Source organism: Protopterus annectens, chromosome 1.part1, assembly GCF_019279795.1.
Source record: "Protopterus annectens isolate FY-2018-M chromosome 1.part1, PAN1.0, whole genome shotgun sequence".
NCBI lineage: Eukaryota > Metazoa > Chordata > Ceratodontiformes > Protopteridae > Protopterus > Protopterus annectens.
In genome coordinates this window covers 1,095,138,517-1,095,158,460 of record NC_056726.1, presented here as the reverse complement: position 1 = coordinate 1,095,158,460, position 19,944 = coordinate 1,095,138,517, and the positions used below count along the sequence as shown (strand labels likewise).

The window sequence follows — 19,944 nt, the reverse complement described above, 5'->3', positions numbered from 1 at the left end:
GTATTGTGTCGAAAGCTTTTGCAAGGTCAAGGTAGGCTGTATGGACTGCCTTTCCCTCATCAATGGCCTTAGTGACTGTTTCGAAGAAGTCGACCAAGTTCAAAAGGCATGATCTGCCCTTGACAAAGCCAAACTGGGTCGGGTCCAATGTCTGCAAGTCCCCTATGTCTTTGTTTATGAGTTCCATTATGATCCTCTCCATAGCTTTGCAGACCAGGCTTGTTAAGCTTATGGGGCGGTAATTACCAGGGTCCATAGAGGCACCGCCTTTGTGGAGTGGGACCACAGTTGCCGTACGCCACTCCTTGGGCACGTATCCTGTGGTAAGGCTAAGATTAAACAGCTGCCTTATGTGCGGCTTTAGTTCCTCATTGAGTTCGTGTAGCACACAGCAGGGGACACCATCTGGTCCCATTGATGCTGTGTTTTTAGCTTTAGAGAGAGCAGCTTTTACCTGCACATTTGAGATGTCTGGGAGGCTACACTCCACTGGGATAGTTATCTCTCCTTTTGGGGGGGGGGGGTGAAGTTTGCACTGAACCTGTCTGCCAGTATGTTGGCAATGTCTGTGGGTTCAGTGATTTTTGTATCATTTTGGACTAATTCTGAGCATATCTGGGAGATTCCACCCAGGTTTCTAACATAGCTGAAGAAGGCCTTATGATTGTCTTTTGAATCTATGGCAATTTTTCTCTCAAAGTTGGCCTTGGATGATTTTATGAGTGCTATTTTTTTACTAATAATGATCAAGGGTGTCTTCTCTTTTATGGATTTTGCTCTATCATGTGACAGCTTTCTCCTCTTATTGTAAAGTTTGTTTATGGCTGGGGTCCACCAGACTGGACGTTTGCCCTTGGTGGAAAGAGTCTTGGTTTTATTAGAGATTGCCTGATCCATGCAGTCCTGGAGGTGTTCGTAGAAGGCATTTGTAAGGGCTTCCGCAGCTTGGGTTGTGGTTTCCACTGGCTCGGGGGCCTTGAAGGATACCACACCAGTCTTGAGTAGTGTGAAGTTTGCTTTAGAGAAGTTCTTCACTGTGGTCTTTTTTGTTTGGGGTGGGGGCGGGATGTGGATTTCCAGTGAGATTAGTTTATGATCTGATCTCACCAATGAGGGATATACTTCGGTGTGGAGCATTTTGTCCCCATGTTTGTGATGATGAGATCTATATTTTCTCCTCTTGTGGGAGCGGTGACTAGTTGTTCCATGGCATTTGAATTTATGAACTCCAGGAACCTTTGGGCTAAAAAGTTGGGGCTTGAGTAATGTTCCCAGTCTATATTCGGGTAGTTGAAGTCACCCAATATAATGGTGTTTGGAGATACATTTATACCCTCCAGTGTCTTCAGGAAGGCTGTGTGGGGTTCCTGAGTTTGAGAGGGTGGCCTGTAGCATGCTACAAATTGTAGAGCAGTTTTGCCTATGGTTAATTGCACCTGGATGGTTTCCGATGCTTCATGCGTTGCCACCAACCTGGAGGTGTGGGTATCCTTGATGAATATGGATACACCCTCCTTTTGTGGTGTGGTCCGGGTTTTGGGGCGGAACACATGATATGAGTAAAACCTGATAGTGCCGGGTGCTGTCAGGAGCCTTGAACCAGGTTTCAGTTACAGCACAGACATCGAAGTTCTCCATACTGAGAAGGGCCTCGAGTGCGTGCATTTTGAGATTTAGACTTCTGGCATTGAGCAGCATTACCCTTAGTTTCTTCCCATTTTTGTTTTCTAGGGTGGTAGGTTTAGAATTTGAGCCTTGCCTAAAAAAGGCACTATGGGGGTGGCAAGAGCCTTAGCCAATATCCAGAATCCCAGGGGTGACCAGTGCAAGCCGTCCCTTGCGAAGCAGCATGGCTTGTCAAGCATGTCATCCCAGGCAGACAGACACTGGATCCCCTTTGAATGACACCAGACATTAAGCCAATTGTTAAAGCTGATCATCTTGTCTCTATGTTGTGGCATCATTCTTGGTGAAGGAAGGATACTGCTCAGGGTCAGGGTCATACCTGCCTGGGCTACATAATCAGAGAGCTCCTCTATGTCTCTTTTCATGTAGTCCAGGGAGGTACGTCTCAGGTCGTTCACACCAGCATGGACAATGACTGTGTCATATTTGTACTTGCTGTGGAGTAACCCGAGTGTTTGTGTTATGTGGCGGATTCTAGCACCCGATAGGCAGCTTACTGTGACCCTCTCCTTATTCAGCCTGGTGAGTGGGACGTCAGTGTGTCTGACTATGGAATCACCTATGACAAGTACGTTTGGTGTTGTATTTGGCCTTAAGGGCTGTGACTGCTTTGCACTCTGATTTTGTGGTTTATGTGTTGCCTGTGGTATGTCATGAGGTGGCAGTTGCTTGGGTGTCTGCTTTGGAGGCCTCTGCTGTTTAGGTAAATTTTTTAATTTTTAGCTAGGAAGCTAAAGAAATGAAAATGTTTTAAATTTTTAGCTAGGAAGCTAAAGAATTGAATGTGTAATACATTCCCTAACAGCCACATCAGCTTGGAAGGTAAAGAATGGAATGTGGAATACATACCATTCCAAGCACATTAGCTGGGAATGTAATGATTGGAATGTGGAATACATACCACACCAACTACAATAACTACGAAGCTAAAGAATTGAATATGGAATACATAACATATCAACCACATTAGCTAGGAAGGTAAAAAATCTTCTTTTTCTTCTTCTTTCGGCTCCTCCCATTAGGGGTCGCCACAGCAGATCATCTCTTTCCATTTGTTCCTGTCCTCTGCATCTTGCTCCGTCACACCATCCACCTGCATGTCCTCTCTCACCACATCCATAAACCTTATCTTAGGCCTTCCTCTTTTCCTGTTACCTGGTAGCTTCATCCTTAGCATCTTTTTCCCAATATACTCCACATCCCTTCTCAGCACATGTCCAAACCAACGTAATCTTGCCTCTCTGGCTTTGTCTCCAAACCTTCCAGCCTGGCTGACCCTGTAATATACTTATTCCTAATACTGTCCACCCTCGTCACACCCAGTGCAAATCTTAACATCTTCAACTCTGCCAAGTCAAGCTCTGACTCCTGCCTTTTTGTCAATGCCACTGTCTCCAACCCATATAACATATCTGGTCTCACTACCCTCTTGTAGACCTTCCCTTTCGCTCTTCCTGGTACCTGTCTATAACAAATCACTCCTGACACTCTTCTCCACCCACTCCAACCTGCCTGTACTATCTTCTTCACCTCTGTTCCAGACTCACCGTTACTCTGAACTATTGACCGCAAGTATTTAAACTAATCAACCTTCGCCACCTCTACTCCCTGCATCCTCACCATTCCTCTATCCTCCCTCTCATTAACACACATATATTCTGTTTTAGTCCTGCTGACCTTCATTGCTCTTCTCACTAGAGCATATCTCCACCTCTCCAGGGTCCCCTCCACATGTCCCATACTCTCACTACAAATCACAATGTCATCTGCAAACATCATAGTCCATGGGAACTCCTGTCTGATCTTGTCTGTCAACCTGTCCATCACCACTGCAAATAAGAAAGGGCTCAGAGCCGATCATTCATGTAATCCCACCTCCACCTTAAACGCATCCGTCACTCCCACCGCAGACCTCATCACTGTCACACTACCTTCGTACATATCCTGTACCACTCTTACATACTTCTCTGACACTCCTGACTTCCTCATACAATACCACAACTCCTCTCTAGGCATCCTGTCATATGCTTTCTCTAAATCCACAAAGACACAATGCAACTTCTTCTGACCTTCTCTGTACTTCTCCATCAACACTCTCAGAGCAAACATCACATCTGTAGTGCTCTTTCCTGGCATGAAATCATACTGCTGATCACTAATCATCACCTCCCTTCTTAACCTAGCTTTCACTACTCTTTCCCATAACTTCATGCTGTAATGATCAATTTAATCCCTCTGTAATTACTACAGCTCTGCACATCACCCTTATTCTTAAAAAATCGGTATCAAAACACTTTTTCTCCATTCCTCAGGCATATTATCACTTTCCAAGATTTCATTAAACAATCTGGTTAAAAACTCCACTACCATTTCACCTAAACACCTTCATGCTTACACAGGTATGTCATCGGGACCAACAGCCTTTCCGTTCTTCATCCTCTTCATAGCTATCCTTACTTCCTCCTTGCTAATCCACTGTACTTCATGATTCACTATCCGCACATCATCCATCCTTCTCTCAATCACATTCTCTTCATTCATCAGCCCCTCAAAGTACTCTTTCCATCTGCTCAACACACTCTCTGTGGAATACATACCATGCCAACCACATTAGCTAGGAAGATAATTTATTTATTTATTTTATTTATTTTATTTTACATTTGTTTACCGGGCTAGTCCAACTGGATACATGTCCATTTTCAGTGGAGGCCCGGAGAGAAAAGCTCCACTACAATACTACTTAAGTAAAAATAAACAAAATGTACCAAATAACATACAAATTAATAATAGAAAAAAAAATGTACTTTAAGCCTATGGCAGGATGTAATAGTATTCGAGTACAGTAAGAGATTTAGCAAAGAAAGATAAAAGTAAAGAACTTAATTACTCTATTACAACTTCATTGGAAGTTGAAAAAAATATTTATGTATGCCTTTATTACATATGGAATAACAGAAACAGTTATATAGAGGATAATTTAGAGTGTTAGATATAAGAAGAAAAAGAATGGGTGTAAAGAATCAAAAAAGAAGGAGTTAAGAATGCTTAGTCAGGGTTATTGCAAGAGCAAAGCCAGTGGTTGGATAAGAAGAGTTTTAGTTTAGTTTTAAATAAAGAATGGAATGCGGATTACATACCATACAATGACATTAGCTAGGAAACTAAAGAATGGAATGTGAAATACAATACCAACCATATTAGCTAGGAATCTAAACGTACAGCTATGGGAAGAGGTAAACTTCAGGAAGGGGGGTGTTTGATTGAGGTAAGTGATAAAATCTCCAAGCTGCAAGGTGTCACCTTCCCACACAATAAGGATGTCATCAATAAAACGTAAATAGCATGTGATATGCTGCATGTAATCTGTGTTGTTTAACACAAAGTCCTCCTCCCTTTTGCCCAGGGCTATGTTAGCTATGCTGGGAGGCATGGCAGTCCCCATTGCTATACCAGTTTTTTGTTTGTAGTGTTTGCCGTTGAAAGTAAAGAAATTGAAGTCCAGTACAAGATTAATGAGCTTGCTTAACTTTTGCAGTTGTGCCTGCGTACCCTGATTATGTTTCTTAAAAGACTCCATAGCTGCTGTTATACAGTAATTGTGAGGGAGCATTGTGTACAAGGATTCCACATCAGTAGTTACCAAAAATACTGTCAGCTTCCACTGTAAAGTTTTTTATTTTCTTCAAAAAATCCAAAAACTGGTATGAATGGAATGTGGAATACATACCATACCAAGCACATTAGCTAGGAAGGTAAAGATTGCAATGTGGAATACATACCATACCAACCTCATTAGGTAGGATGGTAAAGAATGGAATCTGGAATACATACCATACCAAGCACATTAGATAGGAAGGAAAAGAATGTAATGTGGAATACGTACCATACCAACTACATACCATACCAAGCACATTAGCTAGGAAGTAAGGAATGGAATATGGAATACATACCATACCAAGCACATTATCTAGGAAGTAAGAAATGGAATATGGAATACATACCATACCAAGCACATTATCTAGGAAGTAAGGAATGGAATATGGAATACATACCATACCAAGCACATTATCTAGGAAGTAAGAAATGGAATATGGAATACATACCATACCAAGCACATTATCTAGGAAGTAAGGAATGGAATATGGAATACATACCATACCAAGCACATTATCTAGGAAGTAAGGAATGGAATATGGAATACATACCATACCAAGCACATTATCTAGGAAGTAAGGAATGGAATATAGAATACATACCATACCAAGCACATTATCTAGGTAGATGAAGAATAGATGCCAACTGTTATTTCATAACTAAAATGATTTTTGATTAATATGATTCAGTAATCTTAGATATTTCTATGAACATATATTAAAAAACTCTTATAATTTTTGAGTGACAAACCTACCACTGTGAAGTGTTGTACAACACAGAATTGCTAAGCCTCAAAATGATGAGTTTTTCTAATAATCAGATACATATGACAGCAATATTTAGAGTGTGTGTGACTTAACTGAGGAGTTATCTCCATGCAGAACCGCATTCCATTCTTTATCTTCCTAGCTAATGTGGTTGGCATGGTATGTATTCCACAGAGAGTGTGTTGAGCAGATGGAAAGAGTACTTTATTTTACATATATTTCTGTCGTGGTATGCAGTGGCCACTACGAAAATGGCAGTTAGTGGTAGTTCCTCGACTTGCATTTGCAGTATCTGGTTTGCAGCTTTGACATTAAATTTTTTCAACTCATTTGAAAAACTAGTCCTTCCTTCTTAAGACTAAAAGTGACTTTCAGCTTTAGTGACATGGAGATCTGCATGCCTTCAATGAATTCATCTTAGGTGTATGAGACAATTAGATACTGTATATATTTCTCTTTTATTTGGGCTTACTGTTTACAAATTTCTAAGATAAACCTGTCAGCATTGTCTTCAGCAGAAAGTACTAGTAATTTACAATTACTTTTATGGAAGCAATTCTCATTAATTCATTCATTTTCATTGTGGCGTTTCCTGTAATAGTGTGCATTCATATATTCAAATGACTTTAAATCACACAAAAACCTTTTTATAGCACACAAATCAAAATGTCAATAAAAGCCTTACCCTTGACACAAGAAATCCCTCCATGTATTTCATTATTTGACTACAGTCTAAAGAGTTTTCTTGAGAAGTCATTGTTTTGCCAGCACGTTGTCTGTTCACAGTACCTGCAAAAATGTAAATCTTATGAGCAGCTGAAAAATCATGGACCATAAAATTTCTGAAATTTCTGAAAAAAAAAACCTATTTCCAGGCCAGCACATTTTCTAAGTTTAGTACAGCTCCATACGAAAGCCTATGGTGGTGTGTGTGGAGATTGCCTTCATAAACACCTAATACACTTGCTTTTGTTGCTCTGGTTGCATCATGTAACCAAACAAGCTTTTCTCTACACATTTACTGTTGTAATACTTTGATTGCTTACTCACCTGTCCTGGTGCTAGTTGTATTAATATGTAATACTTTGACTGCCTACTCACCTGTCCTGGTGCTAGTTGCATTAAGATGTAATACTTTGCCTACTCACCTGTCCTGGTGCTAGTTATATTAAGATGTAATACTTTGCCTACTCACCTGTCCTGGTGCTAGTTATATTAAGATGTAATACTTTGCCTATTCACCTGTCCTGGTGCTAGTTGCATTAAGATGTAATACTTTGTCTACTCACCTGTCCTGGTGCTAGTTGCATTAAGATGTAATACTTTGACTGCCTACTCACCTGTCCTGGTGCTAGTTGCATTAAGATGTAATACTTTGCCTACTCACCTGTCCTGGTGCTAGTTATATTAAGATGTAATACTTTGCCTATTCACCTGTCCTGGTGCTAGTTGCATTAAGATGTAATACTTTGCCTACTCACCTGTCCTGGTGCTAGTTGTATTAAGATGTAATACTTTGACTGCCTGCTCACCTGTCCTGGTGCTAGTTGCATTAAGATGTAATACGTTGCCTACTCACCTGTCCTGGTACTAGTTGTATTAAGATGTAATAATTTGACTGCCTACTCACCTGTCCTGGTGCTAGTTATATTAAGATGTAATACTTTGCCTACTCACCTGTCCTGGTGCTAGTTGCATTAAGATATAATACTTTGACTGCCTACTCACCTGTCCTGGTGCTAGTTGCAATAAGATGTAATACTTTGCCTACTCACCTGTCCTGGTGCTAATTGCATTAATATATAATACTTTGATTGCCTACTCACCTGTCTTGGTACTAGTTGCATTAAAAACAAGTAATATCTGTGGTATCCCCGAAGTCTCAAAACAACCCACTAAAGTGTAGTGGGTCTAAAAACAAAACAGTGTAAGAAACTTACCTGTGTGGAAGATTTTCAGTCCATATATTTCTAGTTAATCACTGTATATTAGTCAGATCAGACAATGGTAGTAGAAGTAGCAAACGTAAACTCGTCAAGTCAAAAAGTAATAACAGAAAATATATAATTCTACAGCATTTCTAAGTATTCAAAAGTAATCCAAGCAAGGCAGGCAGTCTGTTTCCAGTCAAAAATCCTTTATAAAGTACACAGACAAGCGATCTAAGTAAAACAAAAATAGAGTAATAATTTCCTCACAAGCTTTCTAAATATATAGATACTTTTTATCAGGCATGGGAGTGGTTTATTGTGCTGTAAAACAAAGTGTTATTGGTACACATGTTAAATTCACATCCCTTCCTCCATCAGTGTGACATTCGAGCTGGTCCTGCCCTTGTAGTAGCTGTCATAATAATACATAGCCCTAATGCACTTTAATGGTACATCTTATTTAACCAAATTATTAAGTAGATTATTAAGTCTGTGATTTTACACAAGGCAATATACTACATGGCTGGAAATATATCAACCTTAGTTCATTTTGCGATCAAAAATTACATATAAATATATACATATACATTTTGCATGTAAAAATCAGTTTCTATTTTCATAACCTATTGTTAACAAAGATCACTTTCGTCCTTCTAGACTTCTTCAGGTCTGTGTACAAGAACCCTAAAAACCTATATAATTGTATAATTAGTTAGTATTGTTATTACACATCATTTTGAATAAAGTATAAAATAGAACCACAAAAAAATAAAAATAAAAAAATATATATGTATGATGATGAAACAAAATATACACTTAAATTTCAAATGATTTAAAATGGTATTTAAAACCAATTTGTAGAAAAAAAAATCAGATAAAATACAATTAGTCATGTAAACAATGTGGCAATTTTCTAAGTTCCAGTGCACTTTTAATTGAACAGTAGTAGTTTAGTCCAGGCTTCCTAAAAGAGTTCAGCTTTAATTGTCACGAGTTCATGTTTCTCCAGAATATTCGGGATGTTTCCTTCAAGATCACTCATGTCTATGCGATCCAGGATCTGGAACTTAAAACCTGTGTGTCTTTTATGAAGAGAAAGGTGTTTGGCTAGTGCATTATTTTTACATCCAGAGCGGATTTCTGACAGATGACATGAAATCCTTCGCTTGAGTTTATTTACAGTCTTGCCCACATAGAATGCATCACATTCATTGCACTGTGCCCTATAAATTACTTTTTTAGTGTTACAGTCGCCCCCTGCACTTGTTTTATTGATTTTTTTAAATAAGGGCGATAAAACTATCACCTTGCTGTATAAATATACAAAATGTACAATTAGTTTCACATCTTTTAGTGCTTTTCTCACATGGTCTAGGTTTAAATTCAACAAAACTTCTAATGTTCCTGGCCTTCCTATAAACAAATGATGGGGCTTCACCTAAGATGTTAATCAGAAAAGGGTTTCCTGTGACAATGTCTCCGTTTTCTTCGATAATATTTTTGATACTGTGATAATCCAAAGTGTATGTCAGGATGCAGCTATATTTGCATTTGTTAATCTCTGTGGGATTACTTAAACATTTTTCTACTGGGGAGGTTGAGTGAAGGTGGTTCAGTCCTTTTCAGTTCTATAATGGGTTCCAGGATGTTTTTTAACATCTGACTTTCATAGCCTCTCATTAGAAAATCATTCTCTAAGTTGTTCAGGTTTCTCAGAAATGGTTCCATCTCTGTGGTAATTGGAGCTAATCTATAGCCTTGGGACTTCACTACATTATACTTGGTTTTTGTAGGATGTAGACTTTTACTGTGGAGTAATAAGTTAACCCTCGTTGCTTTTCTGAATAGATCAGTGGTGATTCTGTTATTGTTGGTGTCCTTGGAAATCTGCATATCTAAGAAAGTGGTTGAAGTACAGCTATGGTAAGAGGTAAACTTCAGGAAGGGGGTTGTTTGATTGAGGTAAGTGATAAAATCTCCAAGCTGCAAGGTGTCACCTTCCCACACAATACGGATGTCATCAATAAAACATAAATAGCATGTGATATGCTGCATGTAATCTGTGTTGTTTAACACAAAGGCCTCCTTCCATTTGCCCAGGGCTATGTTAGCTATGCTGGGAGCCATGGCAGCCCCCATTGCTATACCAGTTTTTTGTTTGTAGTGTTTGCCATTGAAAGTAAAGAAATTGAAGTCCAGTACAAGATTAATGAGCTTGCTTAACTTTTGCAGTTGTGCCTGTGTACCCTGATTATGTTTCTTAAAAGACTCCATAGCAGCTGTTATACAGTTAATTGTGAGGGAGCACTGTGTACAAGGATTCCACATCAATAGTTACCAAAATACTGTCAGCTTCCACTGTAATGTTTTTTATTTTCTTCAAAAAATCCATTGAATCTCTTATGTATGACTTATTCTTTTCTACTAGAGGTTTCAGCAAGTAATCAAGGTAAATGGCTGTGGCTTCAGTAAGGGAACCTCCACTTGTTACCACTGGTCTATAAGGTGGGTCTTCAATGTTCTTGTGTGGCTTTGGTATTCCAAAAAAGTAAGGTAAACGTGGACATGCACTCCATAAATAATTATAAAGATTTTCAGTGATAAGTCTTTCTTCCCATAATGTGGTGAGATTAGTGTTCCATAAATCATATGCTCTTTTTATGTCATCCATGGCAAATAACTCATAAAATCTGTTATCCTCTAGCATGTTCTCTATCTCTTGGTTGTTGCTAGTGGTATCAGTCACAAGTATACCTCCTCCATTGTCTGCCTTCATTACACACCTGGATTTATCATTGCCTAGCTCAAGCAATGCTGTTCGTTCTCCCTGTGTTAAGTTATAAAGTTTTTTTCTTTGGAGGTTTTTTAAGCAGTTTCCTGATATCCATCTCACATTTCACTTAGAAAGCAGCTAGTGTTTGATGTAGTGGTGGACAATAGCTGCTAGGCCTTTTTATAGTTTCATCAATAGGCTTATTTTCAGTGTCATTACTTTTGCCATTAAACTGTACCCTTAAGTTGAGCTTCCTCACAAACATTTTAAGGTCTATCAGTACTTGAGCAACCTCACTCCTGCAGCTTGGTACAAAAGTAAGTCCTTTGGACAACACACTTTTTTCCTCTTCAGTCAGTGCTTTAACAGAGTGGTTCCAGATAAGTGGAGCACCTGTTATTGTGGTACCTGTTGTTGTTGTTATTGTACCTGTTATTGTGGCTGTTTGCTCTGGCTGAGCCTGGGACCTGGGTTGTAGTCGGTGTTCCAGTCGGAATTGCCCAGGTATTGTATTTCCCTCACCCCTGTCCACTGTTTGGTTCTCCTGTCTCCCTGGGAGTTTGTGGATAGAGTATGAGACATCTGGAATTCCTCCTCTGCCTTCTGGAATCTCGGTGGGTTGTAATAGTATTCCTCGCTGTGGCTGTGGTGTGGGGGACCTGGTAAGAGGGACAAGCTCTGGTGCTCTGTTGGTGGTCGTCGTTCTTGTTCTGGTACTGGTGCTGGCTTTGGTATTGGTGTGGTGGTTGATGTCTGTGCTGTCGATATTGGTCTTCCTGAAGAAACTGGTCTCTGTGATGGTGCTGCTGCTCCTGGTAGCTGGATTGTCTGTGGTCCCGGTTGTCCTGGTAGTCCTGTAATTCGTCCTGTAGAACTCTCTGTCAGTTCTGGTTGCCACTGTGGCTTATGTTCCTGTCCTGATCCTTCTGTGATGTCAAAGACTTCTGCGGAGTGTTGATAGCCAGAGGGGATTGGGATTGTGGGGAATGAGATGTTGGAAGGGCAGTCTCCTGGTGGTCCTGTATTGTGCCCCTGTCTGGTTTTGTGTGAGGATCTCCCCTGGGAGAATCCTGTTGAGGTCTGCTGGCATGGTTATACTTTCCCTAATATCCCCTGTAATAACTAAAACCTTGTCTGTTGTTGGTTCTCCTGTTATTGTTGATATTATTATTGTACCTCCTAGTAAGTCTCCCAGGATCATCTTTGTCCAGTTGATCTCATTTCATTTTATTAATCTTTCTTTCTTTAATGGACTGCTCATATCCTTTCACTCTTTCTTTAAGTAGCTCAAATTTAGCATCTAGGTCATTGTGGTTCTCATTTTCCAATGTTGTTTTTAAAGATGTGATGTTAGCCTTTGTAGCTTCCTGCACACTAAGGTTGTTCCTTACTAGCAGATGAATAAGTTTGTAGCTGGCATCCTCTAAAATATCTTCCCATTCCTTAGAAAGTGAATCATCCATATTTTTCCACATTGGTCTTTTGTTCAATCTAAGTCCCCGGGGTAGTCTCTTCTTATCTATGCTTTGTTGTAAATAAATGTGTTCCCAGTAGAGACCCTGCATGCGTTTCAGTTGCTTTTCTAGTTTAGAAAACATCTCTGAATTCATATTTTCTAGGCCCATTCTTCCCTGTCCATTTTCTGTATCCGTTTGTATCTGATCTGCTTCTGTATCATTCCAGATGGGTACAGTTAGTAAATCTTTTACCTGTCATTATCCATGTATTAAAATGCTGGAATTCCACACTGATTCAGGGATCCTTTAACGGAACAAAAACCTCGGTCATAGAAACCAAAGTACCAACAAAAAACAAGTAATCTCCGTGGTATCCGTGAAGTCTCAAAGCAACCCACTAAAGTGTACTGGGTCTAAAAACAAAACAGTGTAAGAAACCTCTCTGAGTGGAAGATTTTCAGTCCATATATTTCTAGTTAATCACTGTATGTTAATCAGATCAGACAATGGTAGTAGAAGTAGCGAATATAAACTCGTCAAGTCAAAAAGTAATAATAGAAAATATATAATTCTACAGCATTACTAAGTATTCGAAAGTAATCCAAGCAAGGCAGGCAGTCTGTTTCCAGTCAAAAATCCTGTATTAAGTACACAGACAAGCGATCCAAGTAAAACACAAATAGAGTAATAATTTCCTCACAAGCTTTATAAATATATATATATTTTTATCAGGCATGGGAATGGTTTATTGTGCTGTAAAACAAAGTGTTATTGGTACACATGTTAAATTCACATCCCTTCCCCCATCAGTGTGACATTCGAGCTGGTCCTGCCCTACCTAGTAGCTGTCATAATAATATATAGCCCTAATGTACTTTAATGGTACATCTTATTTAATCAAATTATTAAGTACATTATTAAGTCTGTGAATTTATACAAGGCAATATATTACATGGCTGGAAATATATCAACCTTAGTTCATTTTGCGATCAAAAATTACATATAAATATATACATATACATTTTGCATGTAAAAATCAGTTTCTATTTTCATAACCTATTGTTAACAAAAGATCGCTTTCGTCCTTCTAGACTTCTTCAGGTCTGTGTACAAGAATCCTAAAAACCTACATAATTGTATAATTAGTTAGTATTGTTATTACCATCATTTTGAATAAAGTGTAAAAAAGAACCAGAAAAAAATAAAAATAAAAAAATATATATGTATGATGATGGAAACAAAATATACACTTAAATTTCAAATGATTTAAAATTGTATTTAAAACCAATTTGTAGAAAAAAATAAAATAAAATACAATTAGTCATGTAAACAATGTGGCAATTTTCTAAGTTCCAGTGCACTTAGGCAGATTTTTATTTAAAGCCTCCGAGTATGTTTTTGTGTGTTTATGTGTTTGGTTTGCTGTCGTGGTAGGTTTATGTGAGACTGGAATTGTAGTGAGTGTGGTTTCCTTCTCCTCTTGACTGGTTATGCCAGTACTGAGTTGAGAGAGCTTAGCCTCCAGTTTGGCTATATGGTTTCATCTCTCACATGTGTTGGAATTTGTTGGGAGGATGAGAGGGTTGTCTGTGTACATGAGGCAGTTGTAACATTGCCCCAGGATTCACAGATTCACCAGCTGGACCAAAGAGGAGATTGACAACTGACCTTTGGACATGCTAGAATAGTATTGGGAATTCCTTTATAATTGAAAAAAAAGGGCCAATGGGGAACAAGGTACTCAAGGGGAGTTTGTGAGGGTGTAGTGCTTTTAATTTCTTAGTGCTGACTTAGTGAGCAAGTGCCAGGTAATTAAATTCAATGTGTTACAGGTAACTTAATTGCAAAAATGACAAACAGTAACTTTCTTTCAAGAGAAACAAGGAAATAAGTACAGTAAGCAATGCAGATATCACTAGGGATCCACAGAAGCGCTGAAAAGCCGCGTTTTAGGTGGAATTAGCGTTTCAGGGAAATAACAAGCAAACAAACAACAAGCATACAAACAAAGCTAGATTCAGCAGGCCTGGATCTAGTCTATGCTACAGCAAACAAAGTGTACCAATTTCAGTAAGAAACAGTTCAAATATGCAGGCACTATAAGCCTTTAACCAGAAATTCCCAGCTCAGAAGGGCAGAGTCCAGCCTCTCCTCCCACAAGAGTGCAGACCACGAACCCTCTTAATGTAAAATAACTGGCCTGAAGCCCAAGTGCTTAAACCAGAATTAATACACTTTTAGAATAACAGACACTGAGCCCTCAATCAGCAGTTCCCAACTTAGAAGGATGTAAGCTACCTGTTCTGTCACTACAGTGCAGACCACAAACCTTCTTAATGTAAAACAACTGGTCTGAAGCCCAAGTGCTTAAACTAAAAGGCTTAGAATGAGTAAATACAATTGAGTACTTTTAAGATGACACAAAAGCAAAATAAAGTAGGAAGAAACACAAATACAGTAAAAGCAGATACTTTTTTTTAAGGGAAAGAGAGAAAGGAAAGAGAGAAAGGAGTAGCAGAAACTAAGCTGATTGGCCTTCCTAAATGTTCTCCCTGTACTGGGTAGAATGAGGTAATGACACTAGACTGGGAGGAGGGTCCCAGATCAAATTTACACTAGGGGCAGGCAACTGCAAAGCCACCAACAATGCTACAAATATCCACACTACTTAGAACAAACTGCAGAAATGTTTCTCACAGCTGAAAAGCAGCAGTGAGCCTTTAAATGAAAGTTTTAAACAGCTAAAGGAGCCTCTAGAAAAAAGAGTTTAACTGCAACAAGTTATCAGAAACAAACAACCCAACAGATGCTTAATAAAAGTGAACAATTTCCAGTTAATACCTCACACACAGTGAAACTAGCTAGAAAAATACACAGTACACAAAGTGCTATAAATAACAAAGAAATAAAGAACAAAATAAACAAAAACAGGATACTTAATGTTATATATTATAGCTCCGAGTTTCCTCAGTGTCTTTCCTTTGATCAGCTCAGTGTGAAATGGAAGAACACTCACAACTGAACTTCTTAGGTAACAGAAAGCTGAAACCTGAGACAGCTTTTAAGAAAGAAATCTGAAAAGAACCAATGAGGTGCTTAGTCTAAGCTGTAGTCCAGGTGACCTCAGTCAGCCAATGACCTCAAACAATTCTCTCTCACTGAAATGCCTGATGGCTTTGGCTAAACCAAGATGTCCGTGAATATGTGCTCAGACACACAGCCTCCACAAACACTAGGCCCAAATACAAGCCTGAATATGGAAATGCTACAAATATCTCCACTACTTAAAACAAACTGCAGAAATGTTTCTCACAGCTGAAAAGCAGCAGTGAGCCTTTAATTGAAAGTTTTAAACAGCTAAAGGAGCCTCTAGAAAAAAGAGTTTAACTGCAACAAGTTATCAGAAACAAACAACCCAACAGATGCTTAATAAAAGTGGACAATTTCCAGTTAATACCTCACACACAGTGAAACTAGCTAGAAAAATACACAGTACACAAAGTGCTATAAATAACAAAGAAATAAAGAACAAAATAAACAAAAAACAGGATACTTAATGTTATATATTATAGCTCCGAGTTTCCTCAGTGTCTTTCCTTCGATCAGCTCAGTGTGAAATGGCAGAACACTCACAACTGAACTTCTTAGGTAACAGAAAGTTGAAACCTGAGACAGCTTTTAAGAAAGAAATCTCAAAAAACCAATGAGGTGCTTAGTCTATGCTGTAGTCCAGGTGACCTCAGTCAGCCAATGACCTCAAACAATTCTCTCTCATTGAAATGCCTGATGGCTTTGACTAAACCAAGATGTCTGTGAATATGTGCTCAGACACACAGCCTCCACAAACACTAGGCCCAAATACAAGCCTGAATATGGAAATGCTACAAATATCCCCACTACTTAGAACAAACTGCAGAAATGTTTCTCACAGCTGAAAAGCAGCAGTGAGCCTTTAAATGAAAGTTTTAAACAGCTAAAGGAGCCTCTAGAAAAAGAGTTTAACTGCAACAAGTTATCAGAAACAAACAACCCAACAGATGCTTAATAAAAGTGGACAATTTCCAGTTAATACCTCACACACAGTGAAACTAGCTAGACAAGTACACAGTACACAAAGTGCTATAAATAACAAAGAAATAAAGAACAAAACAAACAAAAAACAGGATACTTAATGTTATATATTATAGCTCCGAGTTTCCTCAGTGTCTTTCCTTCGATCAGCTCAGTGTGAAATGGCCACAGGTCATGTCACAGGTCATGTCCGTTAAGGCAGTGTATGTGTTTATATGTGACATATACACAGCATCAAGGTCGACAGCATTAATGTGGACACATCCAGGCATGTGCTGATAGGTAAGAACACCAGTACAGGCAAACAGACATGTCCACATCAAGACAGCATCCACATGGAGTATGAGCAATGTAATCAGGTGACACACATATATGGTGATAATATCCAATCCCCATTGGGTGTCACATGTGTGTGACACAAACATGTCAGTGGTGTCAGTGTCATGAAGATTTGCAAAGACAACTATTCATATGTAATAAATGTGATACACATGTATGTGCAGCTGTATCTCTGTGCATCTCTGAGATACTGTGACCTGTCTCCATCATTATGTCTTCTAGGTATGACACGAGCAAGGCTACCAGCCTATACACGCTTGGAGGAGGAGGCCCTTATACTTTACCTCCAAGACAACTATGATGTCCTGTTTAGCCATGTGCCACAGGATGCACAGCAGCTGGATGACCTGTGGAAGGAACTTTGCAGGAGGGTTAATGATGTGGTTGGCCATAACCATACATACCAGCAGGTGCACAGACACTGCATGGACCTAATCAGATGTGTGAAACAGCATGCAAATGCAATCGCCAGGGAACAAGGTGCAACAGGTGGTGGGCCACCAACCCAGTCCCCACTCACATGTACCGAGGAGCTACTGGCCAACCTGGGGACACCGGCAGAACAACGTCCACAAACCTTAGCTGACATCGTGGAGGTGGGTGTCTCTCAACCACTGAGCCTGGAGTTGCCTGAAAAGTCACTACTGCACATATAACTATTATATCCCATATAGTTGCACATGTCACTGTACAATATGTAATGTAACATCATATGCAAGGCATGTATACACACATGCCGCATACTATAGTATGCTACTCTGTGTATGCACACATGTGCATACTCCATAGTATATCCTATTGTACTGGCGAATGTGTTAACATGCACATTGCACCCTGTAGCTGTCATACAGGTGTGGATAATGATCATACTGCTGTGTCGCCCCTATATAGGTACCTCTGGCATTCTGCTAAGACAGCAGGCCATTGCAGGTGAGACAGTTATACGTATCAGGCATGTTAATGCACAGATCTATTCACCATGTGGCCATTTAACACATGTACACATAATGTATTGTCCGGTCACAATATTCAGATCACATCTACAATTCATCCCAATGGCTACCCATGTGTAATACTTACAAACTAAGTGAAACACTGACATGAAACCTCAGAAACTGTCTTTGCTAGATGTGTGGACAGCTGTGCATACAATGGTGAATGTGTTGTTCAATGTAGGAACATGTACTACACATCAGAACTACACATGTGAGGTACACAAACAGTACTACACAGTGAGCTGAAGTATGGGCAGCCCACAGGATTCACCATTGTGGATTATGCCCCTGCTATGAGTGCACACATTGCAATGTGCCATCTGACATGTCCATGACATGTACTGGGCTGGCTGCAACATTGTCTCACTATCCCATAAAACATACCCCACATACCAAACATACAACACTTTGCATAACCCTGTGGACAGTGGAGTATATGACATCTATGGGTGTATGTCATATGGGACAACACAGACATGTGAGATAGATGGCCATCACAACCTTTTGGCCAACACATGTTCACATATGGCCATGGTGGATGGCCAGAGACATGTAGCAACACACAGTAGATGTGATGTGTTTGTGTGTACTCCCTGTTGTACATTGGCTACAAATGGTCCAACTATAGCCTTAGTTGAATGGTTATATTGCAGATGTGGAACACTGGACATCCTACAGGCCTGTGCACAGCTTGTGGAGGCGTAACATCATTTGACCACATAAGATGTGTTGAACATCATGACTGTGTCACAGCATGACAGTAGTCACCTGTACAGCATCTACATACATACACAGACAAACACATCAGGCCACAGATAGAGTACATTTCCCTTGCTGCTGTTGGACATCACTGTCAGCCGTGCACCTCGTGTGTGTGGTACACAAATGTCATGTGGGACATGGTGTATTGACAAGTCTGCCATGTGTGGACATGGTTGCCAGGCAGCTAAAATATGTTTGCAGATGTGCAGGGGTGTCATCCGTATGGCCTTTGGTGACCTGTGTCAACCATTCCACATCATGGTTTAGTGTGTATACACCTCAGCAATGTGGGTCACAATCCACAGTATATATGTATTGTGTATGCACACAGTCATGGCTATGCACTGTGTCTGTAATTCACACTGTATAGCAATACAGATGCCTCATGATTCCATGCAATGGCACTGTGTCTGTACTTTACACTGTATAGCAATATAGACGCCTTGTAATACACTTCAATGGTCATGCACATCTGCTAAAAGTGCATTTTATCTGTAGGGTACAGACAACACTGCAATGTGACACCATTACACCACTGTATATGTGACAGGACACCATTGTGTTAAACATGTATGCATGTCAATGCACACATCAGCAGATTACATGTCATACTACATGTTAATGTCAAGGTCATATGCCACACATCAGCCATGTTAACCTGTGCTGGTCCACATGGTGTAACACAGGGATGCATGCTTACTACCATGATTGTGTGAAATGCATGGCTTCTGTTATGACATATGCATGCTGTTGTGTGCAACCCAGGGATGTATGACAACTACTATACTATTAGTGTCTGAGCTGCATGCCGTCTGCTGTATCATATGCATGCTGCATGCCTTCTGTCAAATCACATGCATGGTGTGTGTCTGTGTGTGTCTGGGTGTGTCTGTATTGTAATGTAGAGTCTTTGTCTGCCCTCACAGGTGATGTAGGTGCGCTACCCTCTTGCGGTCCATCTGATGTTAGTGTCCCCACAGACTCTAGCAGTGATGATGAACATATGCTTGAGGCACAGGCAGGGTTGTCAGGGGCTGAATCTGTGCCATTGGTTGCCATTCCATCTATATCCCCCTCATCCCCGCACACAGATCCTATGCCAACACATACCCCATCACCAGTGGCAGTAGAGGAAGGACATTTGGCATGTGGTAGCTTGGAACAGGAAAGTGTGGTGGCTATGGAAGGTGTGTATTCACACCATGGTGTCAGGCAAATGACTGGAGATGGGCCACACAGGCATGTGGCCAGTGCTGCTTGTAGGAGGACCTCTGGCCGACATGCCCCTGCAGGACAGAGCACAGCAGCTGGTGTCACCAGATGCATGTTTCAGGCTGTAATGGTGGCACAGGCATGTGCTGAACAGCAGAACAGAGAAGGGCAGAGGCTTCAGAGGGCTGCTATCTGTTCTTTAAACAACAACATCCAGGCAATGGCAAATGCTCAACAGCAGATTGCTGAGGTTTTGGACAGACGATTGGGTGACATGGTTGGAATCCTTGACCGTGG

General features: G+C 40.1%; 1 protein-coding gene across 1 annotated transcript in view; it reads right to left on the bottom strand.

The window, feature by feature from the left end:
* Window positions 1–19,944, bottom strand: part of LOC122815442 (acetylserotonin O-methyltransferase-like) — a 951,227-nt gene that overhangs the window by 892,571 nt on the left and 38,712 nt on the right. The window contains exon 2 of the mRNA XM_044087939.1: window positions 6,793–6,896. Coding sequence (XP_043943874.1) covers window positions 6,793–6,896 — 104 coding nt within the window. The remainder of the gene's footprint in view (window positions 1–6,792; window positions 6,897–19,944) is intronic.